This window comes from Danio rerio, chromosome 16, assembly GCF_049306965.1.
Source record: "Danio rerio strain Tuebingen ecotype United States chromosome 16, GRCz12tu, whole genome shotgun sequence".
Lineage (NCBI taxonomy): Eukaryota > Metazoa > Chordata > Actinopteri > Cypriniformes > Danionidae > Danio > Danio rerio.
The window spans coordinates 2205001-2222948 of NC_133191.1; the positions used below are offsets into that span (position 1 = coordinate 2205001).

The following is a 17948-nucleotide window of genomic DNA, read 5'->3' on the forward strand; positions in this document are numbered from 1 at the left end:
GTACTTTAGGTTTCAATAATGGTCACCAAAACCATTGAAAAGAATGAACGCCTCTTGCATTGGTCTGCTGCAATTATACAAAACCCTCAGAAGCTATCTAAGTGGCAACAATGAGCATGACAGAAATGAGAGTTTGATTTCGGCAAATAGAGAGCACTCGGTGCGTTTCATACACTTGTGCGGTGCATTTGCGTTCTCAATAATTCAGGCAACAGTCCAATCCTTATTACCGAGAGTTAACTACAGCCGTAACCACTATTACAACATGAAAGGATCAGCGTGCTCCTGAGTGCTCCTCTTCTACCTCATATTTCCAATCAAATGAGAAAGCACCTCTCCAGCTCTTTTTGATCTCGACCTGTTTACCTCCATTTGTGCGCGAGGTGAAATGGGAATCTGGGAGAGTTGCGAATCGGAGCCCGCGAGGAGGCCCGGAAGGAAACATTACCTCAAATTAAGAATAGCAACTAGTTTTAATTAGACAGGAAAATAAATAGATAAAAGTGGGAAATGGCGGTCCCTCGTATGTAATTGGGTTTTATTGGTGTGTTATCAATGGCACCCTGGGAGCTGTGCTTCCACAAACAGCATTAGGCTGTTATGGCTCGTACTGCGTGCGTGTGTTTCACACCTATGTACGGATCACAATCTCACATTACAGACAAACAAATGTTTATCTTCCACCTTCTCAGTGTTCATCCTGTGCACTGTCAAAATATCTGAGAGTGAACAGTTCCCGTATTTTTGTGTTTTCCATTTTTTTACGGTTGTGAAATGCATTATAGGGGTGAAGCAGTGGCGCAGTAGGTAGTGCTGTCGCCTCACAGCAAAAAGGTCGCTGGTTCGAGCCTCGGCTCAGTTGGCGTTTCTGTGTGGAGTTTGCATGTTCTCTCTACGTTCGCATGGGTTTCCTCCGGGTGCTCCAGTTTCCCCCACAGTCCAAAGATATGCTGTACAGGTGAATTGGGTGGACTAAATTGTCCGTAGTGTATGAGTGTGTGTGTATGTTTCCCAGAGATGGGTTGCGGCTGGAAGGGCATCCGCTGCGTGAATATAAGCTCTATTTAGACTAACAATAAAGTTCCTAAACATCCTGTTATTTGTCTATATTCTAAAGTGTCTTCTGGGTTTTTCTACATCCGTCATTTGTATGTATCCTGAATCTTCAGAAGTGAGGTAAACTCTTCTGATATTCAAGGTCTTCTGAAGCCATGCGTTTCTGCAACAGAATGAAATTTAATTCATTATTCACTTACAATCTTCCTCTCCAGTGGGCTGTTAACTAGAGAAGTGATGTTACCGCATCATTGAGGCTGTGATTTCCTTCAACAAATTGTTCAGTCTTTTTTTTTCTGAACAAGAAACAAGATTCTTTGGAAAGGATCTATTTTTTAACAGAATTTCTTCATGTATTTCTAAAGATTTCTTCATATTGATGTAGGACATGGAAGCTTGTTCCTTATAAGAAGAACATTTGTATAATATAATATAATATAATATAATATAATATAATATAATATAATATAATATAATATAATATAATATAATATAATATAATATAATATAATTAACATAATATAATGTAATATAATATAAATTAATATAACATAACATGCAATATATTATATTATATTATATTATATTATATTATATTATATCATATTATATTTATTATATTTATTATATTATATTATATTATATTATATTATATTTATTATATTTATTATATTATATTATATTATATTATATTATGTTATATTATATTATATTATATTATATTATATTATATTATATTATATTTATTATATTTATTATATTATATTATATTATATTATATTTATTATATTATATTATATTATACTATATTATATTATATTATATTATATTATATTATATTATATTATATTATATTATATTATATTATATTATATTATATTATAACCTTTACTTCTAAATGCTGAATTTACCATTATTTTTTTTCTCCAAATACTACTGTTTATTTTATTTTTATTATTTAATATTTCATTGACATTTTTTCCCCAAAACAACAAATAATGTAAATTAAATTAAAAAGGTAACTTTGACTATGTTTTGTGAAATTAAAATTGAAGTAAAAAAACAAAACAAAACAAAACAAAAAATAATATTAATTACAAACTTACATCTTGCTCTTCAGACTTTTTGTCTTGATAATCTGCCTTTACATTTTACAGTTCTGTCATAGTAAGGTTTTACTTGCAAAATGGGCCTTTCTATCACAATTAAAAGGGAAAAAAGGTCAGTTTATTGACAGTATATTGATTTATATTGACCTCAACAGTGTAGTTAAAAAGTTAGCAATTATGTACCATGCACAGTTATTAACATTTCAAGTCAGAATTATTAACCCTCCTGTTAAATTTGAATTATTAAATTGTTTCCTCAATGGAGAAGATTTCTTCAGCACATTTATAAATAATAATTAATTTCTAATAACTGATTTCTTTTATCTTTGCCACAATGACAGTGCATAATGTTACTTACAAGATATTTAAACTATACTAGATGTTTTTCAAGATACTAGTATCCAGCTTAAAGTGTATTTAATTATGTTAACTAGGGTAACTAATATTTGACTAGTGGTTTGTTCTGTAGACAATCGAAAAACAAATATAGCTTAAGGGGGGGGGGGGTAATAATATTGTCCCTGAAATGGCTTAAGAAACATTAAAAACTGCTTTTATTCTAGCCGAAATAAAAAAAAGACTTTCTCCAGAAGAAAAAATATTATCAGACACACTGTGAAAATGTCTTTGCTCCGTTAAACATCATTTCCTCTTGCTGTGCTTTGGTTAATAACCATAATAATTCCACTAGAAGTAAACAAATACTATGCAGAACCTTTTCTGGTAATCCTCATTAAATCCGTTTCTACATTCCCGACCCCTCAGGCTCTCCGTACCGGGATAAGATCACCATCGCCATCCTGCAGCTCCAGGAAGAAGGGAAGCTGCACATGATGAAGGAGAAGTGGTGGCGAGGAAACGGCTGTCCTGAAGAGGAGAATAAAGAGGCCAGTGCTCTCGGCGTCCAGAACATCGGCGGCATTTTCATCGTTCTGGCAGCCGGACTCGTCCTGTCTGTGTTTGTGGCGGTCGGAGAGTTTCTCTATAAGTCCAAACAAAACGCACAGCTGGAAAAGGTAAATTAATGCTCTCACACTGCTGGACTGCAGCACTCTCAGAAGTGAGGTTGCTTTGATTCTGGTCAAATATGGGCAGACACAGATGTTGGGTTAAGAATGTGTTGGAGAGTTTCATCAAATAGTTTCACTCTAATAGTGCTGGGTTGTTTTAAGCCAATGTTTTGGTCGAATATGGGCAGACACGAATGTTGGGTTAGAAAAACAAATACTGAAAGATTTTACCCAACAGTTGCACTCTGGATTGCTTAAAAATGAAAATAAACAAATAAATAAAGATTATAGGGGAAAAAAGATGTAATAAAGATGTAATAAACTATTAAATTATTATTATTATTATATGTAATCGGTTTTGGTATTTTTTATTCATGCTAAAAACGAAAATGGATGCACTTGGCTAAAAACCGTAAAAATTATTTATAATAATTATTTATTCATTTATTAACTAGCGTAATGGCTGCACGCTAGCACAGTGGGTAGCACTTTCACCTCACAGCAAGAAGGTCGCTGGTCAGTTGGCGTTTCTGTGTGGAGTTTGCATGTTCTCCCCGTGTTGTCGTGGGTTTCCTCAGTGTGCTCCGGTTTCCCCCACAAGTCCAATATCGTGTGGTATTGGGTGAATTAAACTAGCTGTAGTGTATGTGTGTGAATGAGTGTGTATGGATGTTTCCCAGTGATGGGTTGCAGCTTGAAGGGCATCCGCTGCGTAAAACACTTGCGGTTCATTACGCTGTGGCAACCCCTGATTAACAAAGAGACGAAGCTGAAAAGAAAATGAACTATTGAATTAATAGCATAATTTTTTTAAACTTAAAAAAATATATAATATTTTAATATATATATATATATATATATATATATATATATATATATATATATATATATATATATATATATATATATATATATATATATATATATATATATATGTTTTTTATTATTTATTTATTTATTTTATTGCTTCTTTTTTGCATGAAACTGAATAATGCATTTAATAATTACATTTTTAAAAATATATATTTTTAATTTATTTTTTTTATTTATTTTAATATATTTTAAGCCTTAATAATAAACAATACCAACAAGTGGTATTAAAAATGACTAATCTTAGTTATTTTTTGTTGCTGTTTTGCATGAAAATGAACAATTATTTAATTAGTATAATAAATATTTAATTAGTATTACTTTTTTATTCATAATTGATCACATTTATTAAAATAATCATACATATATATATATATATATATATATATATATATATATATATATATATATATATATATATATATATATATATATATATATATATTTATTTCATATATATATATATATATATATATATATATAAATATATAAATATATATATATATATATATATATAAATATATAAATATATATATATATATATATATATATATATATATATATATTTTTTTTTTTTTTTTTTTTTTTTTTTTTTTTTTTTACAATTTGGTTTGTTCATAATTGACTGAAAGTTGGGATAAAACAACCCTGCATTTGTGTGTGTGTGGATTTGTCCATATTTGACCTAAAATAGAGTTAAAGTAGGGTTTAAGTTTATGGTGTCTTTAGAGCAATAAAAAAAATCAACAACCAAACTCAAAAAAAAAATGTTTCAATTTAGGCCATGTCCACACATACACGGGTATTTTTATAAACTTTCCCTCTTTAATTTGTTTAAAAATCTCAGTAGACATGAAACCAGCATGTTAAGGCCATGCCAGACCAACAGGGGGCGATAAAATTGTATATGCCAGATTCACACCGAACCAATTTGTGAGTAAATTGCATACAAGTCATTGCAAACTCAATACGTTGCTTGATACCTTTGCCGCAAATGACATCGTGAAGTGAACACTCTGGTTGTAGTGTCATCACTATCTCATGCCAATTTGTAAATGTTCGATTAAGTGGCGAATTCGTATTAGTTCATACAATCTCATTCATACATTTAAGTAGGATCTGCTCATCCTCCAATGACGGATGGGTTTGGGGGCGGGGTTTGGTGCCACACCTTTTAAAAATCGTACAATTTTGTACGACTGAACTCGTAGGAATGTGTACGAATTAGCAGATAAACTGACAAAACGTAAAATAGTTACATTTCATCATGAGATCAGAGTTCTGGAAAACCTGTCCGTAGCTTTCAGTCACTCGATACTTCGTTTTTTCATGTGGACAAACAGTGAAACTGCGTTTAAACAAAAAAGTGAAATTGCAAACCCGTGTCGGTGTGGACATTCGTGTCTGATCAGTGAGGTATTCTGGGTGATATAAGGGTAATGTAAAATCTAAAGCTATATAATATCTAACATGATCAGATAAGTTGAGCCGATGCCACCGAATATGAATGAATCAATAGAAACAGTATTAATTGTGTCTGAGATTGGCTTTGATGTTGTGCTGTTGCGAGCCCAGCGTGAGGTATATTTGACTGGTGGTATTTTGCAGACAGTGCCTGTGTCTGGAGAACAAACAGTCCTTCTTGATGTAAGTCTCTGAAGACAGAAGGGCTTTACTTGCTCAAAGGGCCGCCATTGTGTCGTCTCTCCTCGGCAGATGTGTTGTTGTTGTTGTTTCTCGTATCCACTTCACTCTATACTTGATCTGCTGAACCACTGAATGTTTCGGGTGTTCGAACGCTCCAAAACAGAGTTAGAAAACGAAATAGCTTGGAAGTACTCTTTGAAAATAAACAAACTCCAGTTCTGTCACACACATTTGCTTTGTCACTTCTCAGATAATGACTTTAAGGAAATGTTGGCTCTTATAAATGTGTTGGCAATTGAAAATTGTATGAGCTGCTATTTCATTCACTGGACTATATTGGAAATTTGATTGATTGATTGATTGATTGATTGATTGATTGTTTCATTCATTCATTCGTTAGTTCGTTCATTCGTTCGTTCGTTCGTTCATTCGTTCGTTCATTCATTCATTTAATTGACTGTTATTTTTTTATTTAACAATCGTATTTCTTTTTTTTCTTTTTTTGCATGAAACTAAATAATGAATTAAATTATTATTATTATTAATATTATTATTATTATTACTCTAAAATGTTTAAATGTTATAAACAGCTATTTCACTCACTTGGCTTGATTGAAAATTTGATTGACTAATTGATTGATTCATTCCTTCATTCGTTCTTTCATTCATTTGATTGGCTGATTATAATATTATTCAAAATTTCAAATCGTCGTTGGTATTTATTTATTTATTTACTTTATTTGTATGTTTTTATATTTTTTTTATTTATATATAAAATTTTTATTATTTTTCTATTTTTAATATATTTTTATTTTATTTGTATGTATCTTAATTTTTTTATGTATTATTTATTTATTTGTATTAATTTATGTATTTGTTTTTTTTGTTTTGTATATATATATATATATATATAATTTTTTTATATTTTTAAATATTAAAAATGACAAAAAATGACCGATTGCTATTTGAAATTTCCAATCTTACTTTTTTATTTTTATTTAATCATAAACATATATATTAAAATATTCACCACAAAATATTTATTTAAAATATGTTTAATGTATTTTAACATTTAATAACAAAATTTTATTATTTTATTTTTTCATTGGTTTGTTCATTTGTTGTTCATTTTCCTCCAGATTAAGATTTTTTTTAATCTCACAGTTAACTTTGTTTTATTTCTGCAAAAGAATGAATCAGTCACTTAATCAATGTATAATCATAAAGCACTTTTTTTTTTATCCCATAATTCTCATTGTTTGTAGTAATTATGAAATAATCAAACAAGTATTTGTTTGTGGAGCTTTTTTTCAACTATAGATTATTTATTTATTTATTTATTTATTTATTTATTTATTTATTTATTTTTGCTTGTTTGTTTGTGTACTTGTTTAGTGATTTATTTACTAATTTACTTATTTTTTAATTGTTTGATTCTTTATTTATTTATTTATTTTTTGTTTTTATTTATTTGTTTGTTTATTTATTCATTCATGTATTTATTTATCCTTGCTTGTTTTTTTTTGTATACTTGTTTATTAATTAATTTTGTAGTTGATTAATTAATTTGTTTGTTTATTTATTTATTTGATTGTTTATTTAATTTTTATTTGTTTGTTTGTTTGTATTTGCTATATTTTTTGTACAATATCTCAGTTTTTTTTGTCTTTTTAAGTTTTGTTTCAGCACCAGCAAGTAACTAATTACATAAAATAAATAAAACAATCAGTTTTTCATATGAAATAATTCACTATTGTAATTGCAAATATCATCACAGTTATCATTTATATACGTCTTTAATTACATACATTAATAATCATATATATAATCATATTACATAATCATATTCATCATTAGCATTTTTTAGTATTGAATTTCATAGCAGAACAAAGAATACAAAATAAAATAAATGTAACACATTCTGTGGGTATACTATATTGCTCTTTATTGATATATTAGTTTGTAAACTTGCAAGCACAAAAATCTGTAAATATGTCTAATCTGCTGCCGGAGTATTGATAGTTTCCCCGAAAGCACAGCTCCGTTCACTCACTCTGTGTTTAATACTGCTCTCAGATTCACTGTATTGATCTCTCTAAGTGCTTTTGTTTGTTTGCTGTAAGTCATCGTATTGACATTCACCAATATTCTGGCAAGGCGTTGTTTTGCCGCCTGATCCTTGTTTAATGATTCCATTGACACGATAAGCCTTTATTCCAGTGATACTGAGCCTCGAGTCTGTGTTTAGAGAGTCGATATTCACACTAAAACAAACAAGCTGAATGCTTGTTCTGTTGTGTAAATCATGTTCGTTATGAAAGTTATTATAAAATATCAATTAGAAAATATTGGTTGTATTGGGGGTCCAGGTTTGGCTCAAAGTGAGAATAGTTGTTGTTGCTTAAAATTATTATTATTATTATTATTATTATTATTATTATTATTATTATTATTATTATTATTATTATTTTATTATTTGTTTAAATATTATTATTAAATTATATTATTATTTTTAAATGTTAATATTATTATTTAATTATTATTATTATTATTATTATTATTATTATTATTATTATTATTATTATTATTATGTTTATGTTATTATTATTATTATTATTATTATTATCAAATGCTATTATTATTATTTTTTTTTTTAATTATTAATAAATGTTGTTATTATTTATTATTATTTTATTTTTTATATTATTATTAAATGTTATCATTGTTATTAAAAAACTTTTATGTTAATATTTTTATTAAATGTTATTATTATTATTATTATTATTATTATATATTTATTATAATATTATTAAATGTTATTAATATTTATTATTATTATTATGTTTTATGTCACTATTAATATTAAATGTTATTATTGTTATTATTATTTTTTAATGTTAATGTTATTATTTAATGTTATTATTTTTATTTGTTTTATGTTACTATTATTATTAAATGTTATTATTATTATTGTTATTTATTACTTTTTATGTTAATATTATTATTAAATATTATTATTATTTTTTTATTATTATTAATTATCAAAAATATTAATAGACGTAGTGTAGCCAATTTACGCTCTCTAGAAATGTATATGGGGGTACGCATTCACAATGAACCTGTGTGGGATTTTTTGTGATTCAGTGGCCTGAGAGTATTTAAATCAAGTCTCACATCTCATGACTGAAAATAAAAGGCGACTAAAGTATTTTTGTAAATGACTTAAGCTGTTGTTCTTATTTCTTCATTCATTTTCTTACACTGTTCTGCAGAAGAGAAGGAGAGAGAGAGAGAGAATGTGATATGATATGGAAATGCATCTTCCTCCTCAGCAGCACATTCACCCAGAAATTTGCATTTTATAATTGCCTCTATTTTGCTAGATTAGGAAAGAGCCAACAGTCTGATCAACAATCGTCTTGCTTCAGATGAAAAAAGCTTCTATACGTGTAGATTTGTCGTGGTTTCACAATCGACACAGATTTATTGAGATCTAGTTCATATCATTTATTTCTCAATCAACGTTATCAGATTTAACATGTCGGAATGAGAAGTTAAAAATTGATTGCCCGTGTTTTCTTTATGGACTTGATGCTTATTTGTTAAATGTCTATTTTCATAGTGTTTTCTCAAAATGCACGTCACACACACACACACACACATATCTAAAATATTGTTTAAATAAAATGATTTTAATAATGTTTCTGCTTCTCGTTTGCTTTATTTTGCACATTTCACATCATGAATATCCTTCCTCCATGTCCTCCACCTCTGCTTTCTTCTGCTGAACTTCACTTCACTGACATTTAAACTGCTGAATAAGTATTATAGTATTATTTCTATAGGAAAATAAGTATTGAACACACACACACACCATACCTGTCAACATTGGGATGTGAAAATAAAAGATATGCCCACCATAATAAGACCCCCCACCCCCCTTTTTGACTGCCTTAAAAAATCCCCAAATAACTACATATGTTCATTTGGAGCTGTTTCATTGTAAATAAACAGTTAAATAGTCAGTAATACGTTTTAAAATTATTATTATTAACAAAAGAAAAATAAATATATACATTATCCGCAAATAGATTAGCAAACAGTTCAGCTTAGTAAAATTAATAGCTATTAAAATGAAATAGATTCAAGCTATCAGTCTCATTAGCCGTTTCTCCACTGTATAACTCATACACTCTGATTAAAGAGCAGCGAATGAATCTCTTATTTATTAAGATTTTTTCAACCCAAGCTCATTCTGAAAACATAGTCCCGCGGACGTTTCTGGAGACAGCGGAATACGTCCCGGCGGGTAAAATGGCTTTTTTTTTTTTGCAAATCCGCGTGAGGCCGCTGTGTGCGCTTTTTCGCATCTCAAATGCCTCTCGCGAGTGCGGTTCGCGAGCGCGCTGTTCTCGCGTGAACCCACCAGAGGCCGCTGTCCGAATGATTGATTGCGCGACCGGCCAATCTGCTGACCCGCCCTCCTCCTTCCCTAAACCCAACCAATTTTACTGATTGTCCCGCCCACCCGCTCACTTCCCTAAACCCGACCAACAGTTTACAAAAGCCGTCCAAAACAAGAAAAGCCCTGATTTTTTTTCTCTACCGCGTTTTCGGATTTCACCGCGTTCTCACCCTGTTACAAAACTCGTTCACTTAATTTTTGGGATTCTGTTTTTGTCTTACCTGATTTCTGGAACCGCTCTTCCCCGGACTCGAAACCGATCGCCGTCTCTGCATCTCAAGCCTGCCGACGTACACGATGAGCTGAGTGGACAAACGGGTTGCAGCGGGGAAGCCCTACACACGGAGGTAAGCGGCCGGCCGGCAAGCGCGAAAGGGAACAGCGTCACACCGCCCCATAGCGCTAGCTTGAAAAAAATAAATGCAGCCGTACGTACCTCCCGGGACTTATTCCACTGTCTCCAGAAACGTCCGCAGGACTACGTTTTCAGAATGAGCCTGGGTTGGATTTTTTTTATTACATTAAATAAGAGGTGTCACTTTAAAAATGCACACATCTAACGTAGTAATAAAAGCATTCGACTGCTTTCCTAACTTTTATGCTCATTAAAGACTAAATTAGTTGTGTTCGGGACAAAAAAAAAAACACCAAGATCAACATCCTTATATGTTAATATTATTAATTATGTGTGAAAGTGTGTTTAAACACGCACCCAAAAGCCAGACTTCCACTCCGCTTCAAATCTCGTGTACAGAATCCCTTTGGGAAACAGCGTCTGTTTATCACTATGGAGCACGTCAGCTGACAGTCACGCACCGCTATATGACTGTTTTGAGGATTGTATAGGATGGGTGAGGGCTCCTGTAATCAAAAGGAAAGGGAATCGCGCCGTTTTTAATATTTATTTATAAGTGTTTTCATTCCTAAACAAAACAAAAGCACAGAAGACTCACGTTTTAGAGCAAGGGGCGACCCCCTGGTGGTTAGGCAGTATTGGTTGCATATAGGGAGGCTCGTCTGTTCAGAGAAAGTACGGGAGAAATACAGGAAAATACCTTAACGGGATGATAGAACTGTAAACTACGGGGGAATCCCGGGAAAAACGGGAGGGTTGACAGGTATGGCACACACACACGTTGCTGTTTTTATAGTATGCCATTGAAATAAGGTGTCAGGCCATGTTGTTGGATGCCAAAAATAAATGAAAAGACAGTTTAAGCTTTGCTTCCTTAGCCTAAGAAACAAAGTGTCATTCATTTGGATATTGTGGAGGATGTGGCTATGAAGAAGGCAGATCATTGGGTAAGAACTCTTGACTGGAATGCTTAATAAGCACCTTATTAATTCATATCTTCACATCTCTCACAAATATCTGAAATTGCTATTAATGTGTGCTCAAAAAGTGACTATTGCTGCTTGTTCAGACTGCTGTACGTGTTTAAGTTGAGTGTTTTTTTAGGACAACTTAATTGTTTTATGTGCGATCCACTTACATTTCTAAAAACAGTTTATCGAAACAATTAAGTTTTCTTAGCACCGTCACCACACAGCATGAAGGTCACTGGTTTGAGTGCCAGCTGGTTCAGTTGGCGTCTTTGTGTGGAGTTTGCATGTTCTCCCCGTGTTGGTTTCTTCTGGGTGCTCCGGTTTCCAAGTGGGCATCACTGCAGAGCCATTTGGGCAGAGCTGAGCTCCAGCGAGGGGGAGCTTGAGCTCTTGCTTCTCCTTTCTTGCACTTCTTCTAAGAGGGTTGTCACTGGGGGTTGGGGTTAGGGGTGGGGTGGGTGTACGCATTAAAACAGCTTACAGGAGGAGGAGCGAGAGCTCAAACTCCCCCTCGCTGGAGCTCAGCTCTGCTCAAATGGCTCTGCAGCGAGCAGTGTCTCCCGGTTTCCCCCACAGTCCAAACAAAAAACTTTTATAAACTAAATTGGCTGTAGTGTGTGTGAATGAGGGTGTTTCCCAGGTCTGGGTTGCCATTGGAAAAGCATTCACTGCGTAAAGCATATGCTGTAATAGTTGGCGGTTCATTCCACTGTGGTGACCACTGAAATAGAGACTAAGCTGAAGGAAAATGAGTGAATGATTAATCAACATCTCTCACAAAAATATCTAAAAACATTATAAATGTTTGCTCAAATTACTGTACGTATTTGTATTATACGTTTTTTTGGGGACAACTTCAATCGAATTAATTTGTAAAAATGATTAAGTTAACTTAGATGATTTGTGTTGGGACAACATGAAGAAATGGATTTGGTATGGTTGTAGTATTAGTACTTTAATTCATTTCCAAACACAGACAAACAAATCTGGGGTGCGTTTACCAAACAACAACGTAACTTGTGGCTGAATTATCATAGTTTGATGCATCGTTTGGAAAAGAAAAGCAACAAAGAGATGAGTGTTTCTCAAATCGGTAGTTTCTCTGTCGCAGATCCATCGTTCGAACTACGTTAGTTATTATGTAAAACGTCCATATATATGGGGTGGAGTAACTACTTCTTTAGAGAAAACCCCCATATTTTTTGTGCAAATGATATTGTTTTACACACACACACGCACACACGCACGCACACACACATCATAACAATAATACAATAATAAAAAATAAATAAAATAATAATAATAATAATAATAATATGAATAAAATAACAATAATAGTAATAATAATAATAAAATAACAATATTATAAATACAACTACTACTACTAATAATAATAACATTAATAATATAATAATAATAATAATAATAATAATAATAATAATAATAATAATAATAAACAGCGGCAAGGCAGTGGCGCAGTAGGTAGTGCTGTCGCCTCACAGTAAGAAGGTCGCTGGGTCGCTGGTTCGAGCCTCGGCTCAATTGGCGTTTCTGTGTGGAGTTTGCATGTTCTCCCAGCATTCGCGTGGGTTTCCTCCGGGTGCTCCGGTTTCCCCCACAGTCCAAAGACATGTGGTACAGAATTGGGTAGGCTAAATTGTCTGTAGTGTATGTGTGTGTGGATGTTTCCCAGAGATGGGTTGCTGCTGGAAGGGCAGTTGGCGGTTTATTCTGCTGTGGCGACCCCGGATTAATAAAGGGACTAAGCCGAAAAGAAAATGAATGAATGAATGAATAATAATAAACAATAGTAATAATAATAATAATAACATTGATATTAATAATAATAAAAATATTAAAATGATAATAATAATAATAATAATATAATACAATCATAATAAGAATAAGAATATGAATAATAATAAGAATATTAATAATTTTATAAAATATTAAAATTATAAACTGTGAATCTGTTAAAATATATGTTTCTGTTTTGCTCCTTGGCATGTGAGGTGATATAATGTCATGTAAAGGGTGCATAACTAATTAAGGGAGCACACTTTTCAACATGAAGATCGCTAAAACTGAACTGTAAAAATAGTTTGAAAGCAAATGACACCACAGAGAGATGACTTCAATGCTTTTTTAAATCATTCCAAGTTTAAATGTTAGAATGTTCTAAGGCAGTAGGGCATAGGGGGGATAAGTGGGAATAGAACACAGCCAGGAACTGTTTCAAACTACAGCTCTAGAGGTGTAGCTGCAAGCGAACAAGTTTGCGATGCAGTTTGCAAATGTTTGTTGGAGCGACGGATTTAGGAAATGGGGAATGAATGAAAATCACGTTTGCTTGTTTCTCCGTGATGTGGCTGAAAATATCACCATTTGTTTCTCATGCGTAGAGCATAGGGAGGGGGGGGTTGGGTGTTTAATTGGCCGTGCGGCTGTACAGGATTTGAATCTGAAGGAAAAATAATAATACGCATCAATAAATCATGCAGCATCCTGGCAGGAGGAAGCAAGGTGAAATCTGCCATGGAGAAATGGCTTCGGTTATGATGCATCCACACGAACACAAGCATAATCATTGCATCCCGTCTCCATTTCCACCTTTCACCCTTCCGCTGTCCATCACAGACCCACACTCACCTCCACCTTTGTGGGAGCCCCAAGCGCCTGTGCATCTTAGGCTCATTCTTCATACGGGATTCAGGCTACAATTCTGCAAAATCTGAAATGTTGCGCTTGATATATTTAACAGAGGTTTGATATTTTCTTATTAAAGGTTCTAAAAATGTTTTTTTTTTTTTTTTTTTTTTTTTTTTTTTTTCAGTCTGTTAATTTTAAAGACGGCTATTAGCTAGTGTGCTCCATACCAGTGACACAATTCACAATTAGAACATATAGTCAGAATTATTCGCTCCCTTTGAATTTTTTTTTTTATATTTCCCAAAAGATGTTTAACAGAGCAAAGAAATTTTCACAGTATGTCTGGTAATATTTTTTCTTCTGGAGAAAGTCTTATTTGTTTTATTTCGGCTAGAATAAAAACTTTTTTTAAACAACATTTAAAGGTCAAAATTATTAGCCCCTTTAAGCTATTTCTTCTTTCGATAGTCTCCAGAACAGACCATCGTTATACAATAACTTGTCTAATTACCCTAACCTGCCTAGTTACCGTAATTACCCTAGTTAAGCCTTTAAATGCCTCTTTAAGCTGTTTAGAAGTGTCTTGAAGAATATCTAGTCTAATATTATTTACTGTCTTCATCCTATTAAAACTATTATGTGCAGAAATGTGCTGAAGAAATCTCTCCGTTAAAAAGAAATTGGGGAAAAAAATTAGCAAGGGGGCTAACAATTCAGGTGGGGCTAATAATTCTGACTTCAACTGTACATGTAAAGCTTGCATTTTGTCTCTTCCGCCTAAACGGATCAACGTTTTTTTTTTTTTCATGTCACCTCATACTTCAGTTTCTCATCAAATCTTCTGACCAATAAATTCTCTCTAGTGTCTGATAAGCCCCACCCACTTTCCATCAAGCACTTGTAGCAACGCTAAAGCCCAACACTACAGAGCTGTTATAAAAACAAAATGCTATTGGCTGTTTTTTTTAAGGGGAGGAGCTACTCTATGTCCCGCCCTCTTCATGTTTCAGTAGAGATTGAATAAAAAATGTGCATTTCAAAGCACTTCAGGGGACCTTTAAATGTTTACAAGAGCGCATTGTTTTTTATACGTGTCATTCATTCATGTGGTGACTGTTAAAAAACATCATTAAAAGCAACTGGAGACTGTGGTGGATTGTGAATAAGTCACAGCTGATCATACCTGCTAGCACTCCCGTTTTTTCCGGGAGTCTCCGGTATTTCAGACCCATTTACAGTATTAGTCTGTCTCCCGGTAAACTCCTGGAAATCCCACCCCCCACCACACACTCTATAGTTTGCGCACTTGGCTTATCCACCCCCCCACTCCCTCATTTCACTTCTCGCGACCCCCCCACAGCAGAATGAACCGCCACCTTATCCAACGTATGTTTTACGCAGCGGATGCCCTTCCAGCCGCAACCCAGAACTGGGAAACACCCATACACTCTTAAATTCACACACTCATACACTACGGCCAAATTAGTTCATCAATTCCCCTATAGTGTTTGGACTGTGGGGGAAACCAGAGCACCCGGAGGAAACCGACACAATGAGAACATGCAAACTCCTCACAGAAATGCCAAATGGCCTCAAACTCAACCGAAACTCAAACCAGCAACCATCTTGCTGTGAAGTGACAATGCTGACCACTGAGGCACCGTGCCACCTGATTATACTTGTGTTATATATCAGTCCAGTTAAGGAAAACTAGGACTGCTTCCTACTGTTCATTTCATCCTGAAACAGCACTGAATATGTTGGGGTTTTGCAGAATCATAGCGCGGATGGCATATTGAGAATGAGCCTAGGGTGCACTTGTTGTTGTTGTGTACGCACTGAATAAAAAAGATGCATTGGATTTACTCAATGTATTGTAAGGTGCGTGGTTGCAAACAATTCATATTGGCCGAGTTTAAACAAACAAATTAAGTGGAACATTCGTCAGTAGAATTTGTTTAAATTCAGCACAATATAATCCAATGCATTTTTTCAGTGTGTGTGTCGTGAACGGTCATCATTTAACATGCATTTCTCTGTCCACACAGAGATCCTTCTGCAGCGCCATGGTAGACGAGCTCCGGGTCTCCCTAAAATGCCAACGGAGGCTCAAACACAAGCCTCAACCACCCGTCATGGTCAAAACAGACGAAGTTATCAACATGCACACTTTCAATGACCGAAGACTGCCGGGCAAAGAAACCATGGCTTAAAAAACAGACACCAGCTCGCTCTTTCTTGAGCTCGGAGAGTTTGGGAATTTGGGTCGGTTTTCTATACGGGGGGGTCTTAAATGTCATTTCAAACAATTGGGAATAATAAAAAACAAACAACAACAGCAGAAACGGAAACATATTTCCTGTGGAAATAACTTGAATCTGGGCAAAAGAGAATGTTAGTTACCTCTTTGCTACAGATCACCACCAGAGCAAAAGACTGAGCATTGCCAGCGTACTTTTAGCAGGAAATGCAGTACACTGAGGTTTGTCTGCTTATTGTGTATTATTTTTGGGGTTTGATGACACACTTGGCTGTCCATAGAGGGAACGAGGAGTCGTGTCCTGACAAGCTAAAGAAGGACAGGTTTTTAACACACACTGTACACCGGAGCAACGTTTCGAAAAGTGCTCAGAAACAATCATTTGCTGAGCGCCACAGCAATATCACTGAAGTCACGCGATATGATTTTATGTTCGCACCCACACTAACAAGCAATGGATGCAGGACAGCAACAGGCAATACACCACTTTCATTTCCTCGCATTTTCAGGCCCCCGCTGAACGTCACGTGTAAAGAAAAATCACTGAGAAAAGAAAAATAACTCACCACCAATCACGAAAAGGCTTTTTCATTTACTCAGTTAATTTGATAGTTTTGATTATTATTTTGAAACGTGTAAAATTAATTTAATCCAAACTCAAGCTAGCAAATCAATCAATAAATGTACTCTTTTTTTATTTTATTTATGCAAAAATTATCTAAAGACATTTTTAAAAAGGTACTTCTTTTGGAAAAGCAGAATCTTATATTTTACCTGTTTTATTATAGTTATTATCTATTAAATATCATTAAATTCCAATTAAATTATTTTCTTTTTTTTCTGAGTCATCGTCATCCCTCCCAATATAACCCACCAAGAATCTAATTTTAAAGGCTTTTTTTTTCACATTTATTTTGATGTTTTTTTTTTTCTCTCCAGGACTGATGCATCTTTTTTTTTATTTTAACTTATTGTAAATTAATGTAAATCAAACTCAAGCTCACAAATCAATATATATTTTATTATTATTATTATTCTTTTTATAATTTTTTTTTTTTTTTTGGAGAAGCAGAATTGCATAAGATTAAATCTTATATGCATTTTCAGGCCCTGCTGAACATCACGTCTAAAAAAAAACATTGAAAAAAATTTAAATAACCCACCAAGAATCTGTTTTTGAAGGTTTTTTTCTTTTATTTAATTATTTTGATTGTTTTTTTCTCTCTCCAGGACTTATGCATCTTTTTTTTAAATTTTACTTATTGTAAAATGAATGTAAATCAAACTCAAGCTAGCAAATCAATAAATAAATGCACTCATTTTATTATTTTATTTATGCTAAAAATATCTAAACACTTTTAAAAAAGCTTTTTTTTGTAGGGGGGGGGCAGAATTGCATAAGATTAAATCTTATATTTTACCTCTTTTTTTATAATTATTATCAATTAAAAATGAATCTAATTCCAATTAAATGACTTTGTTTTTTTTCTGAATGATCGTCATCCCTCCTACAGTATATATTATGTTTCATGGAATGTAATATATATTATAGACCA

At 33.0% G+C, this 17948-nt stretch overlaps 1 protein-coding gene across 10 annotated transcripts in view; it reads left to right on the plus strand.

Annotated features, from left to right (window-relative positions):
* The window catches only part of grik2 (glutamate receptor, ionotropic, kainate 2), a 339915-nt gene extending 322233 nt beyond the window's left edge, over positions 1-17682 (plus strand). For 4 of the 10 annotated variants that reach the window (XM_073925009.1, XM_073925013.1, XM_073925010.1 and 1 more), the window contains 2 exons: positions 2931-3181; positions 16181-16438. In XM_073925009.1, coding sequence (XP_073781110.1) covers positions 2931-3181; positions 16181-16345 — 416 coding nt within the window. In that variant the 3' untranslated portion in view covers positions 16346-16438. 10 annotated transcript variants of the gene reach the window in all.
* The last annotated feature ends 266 nt before the right edge of the window (positions 17683-17948 follow it).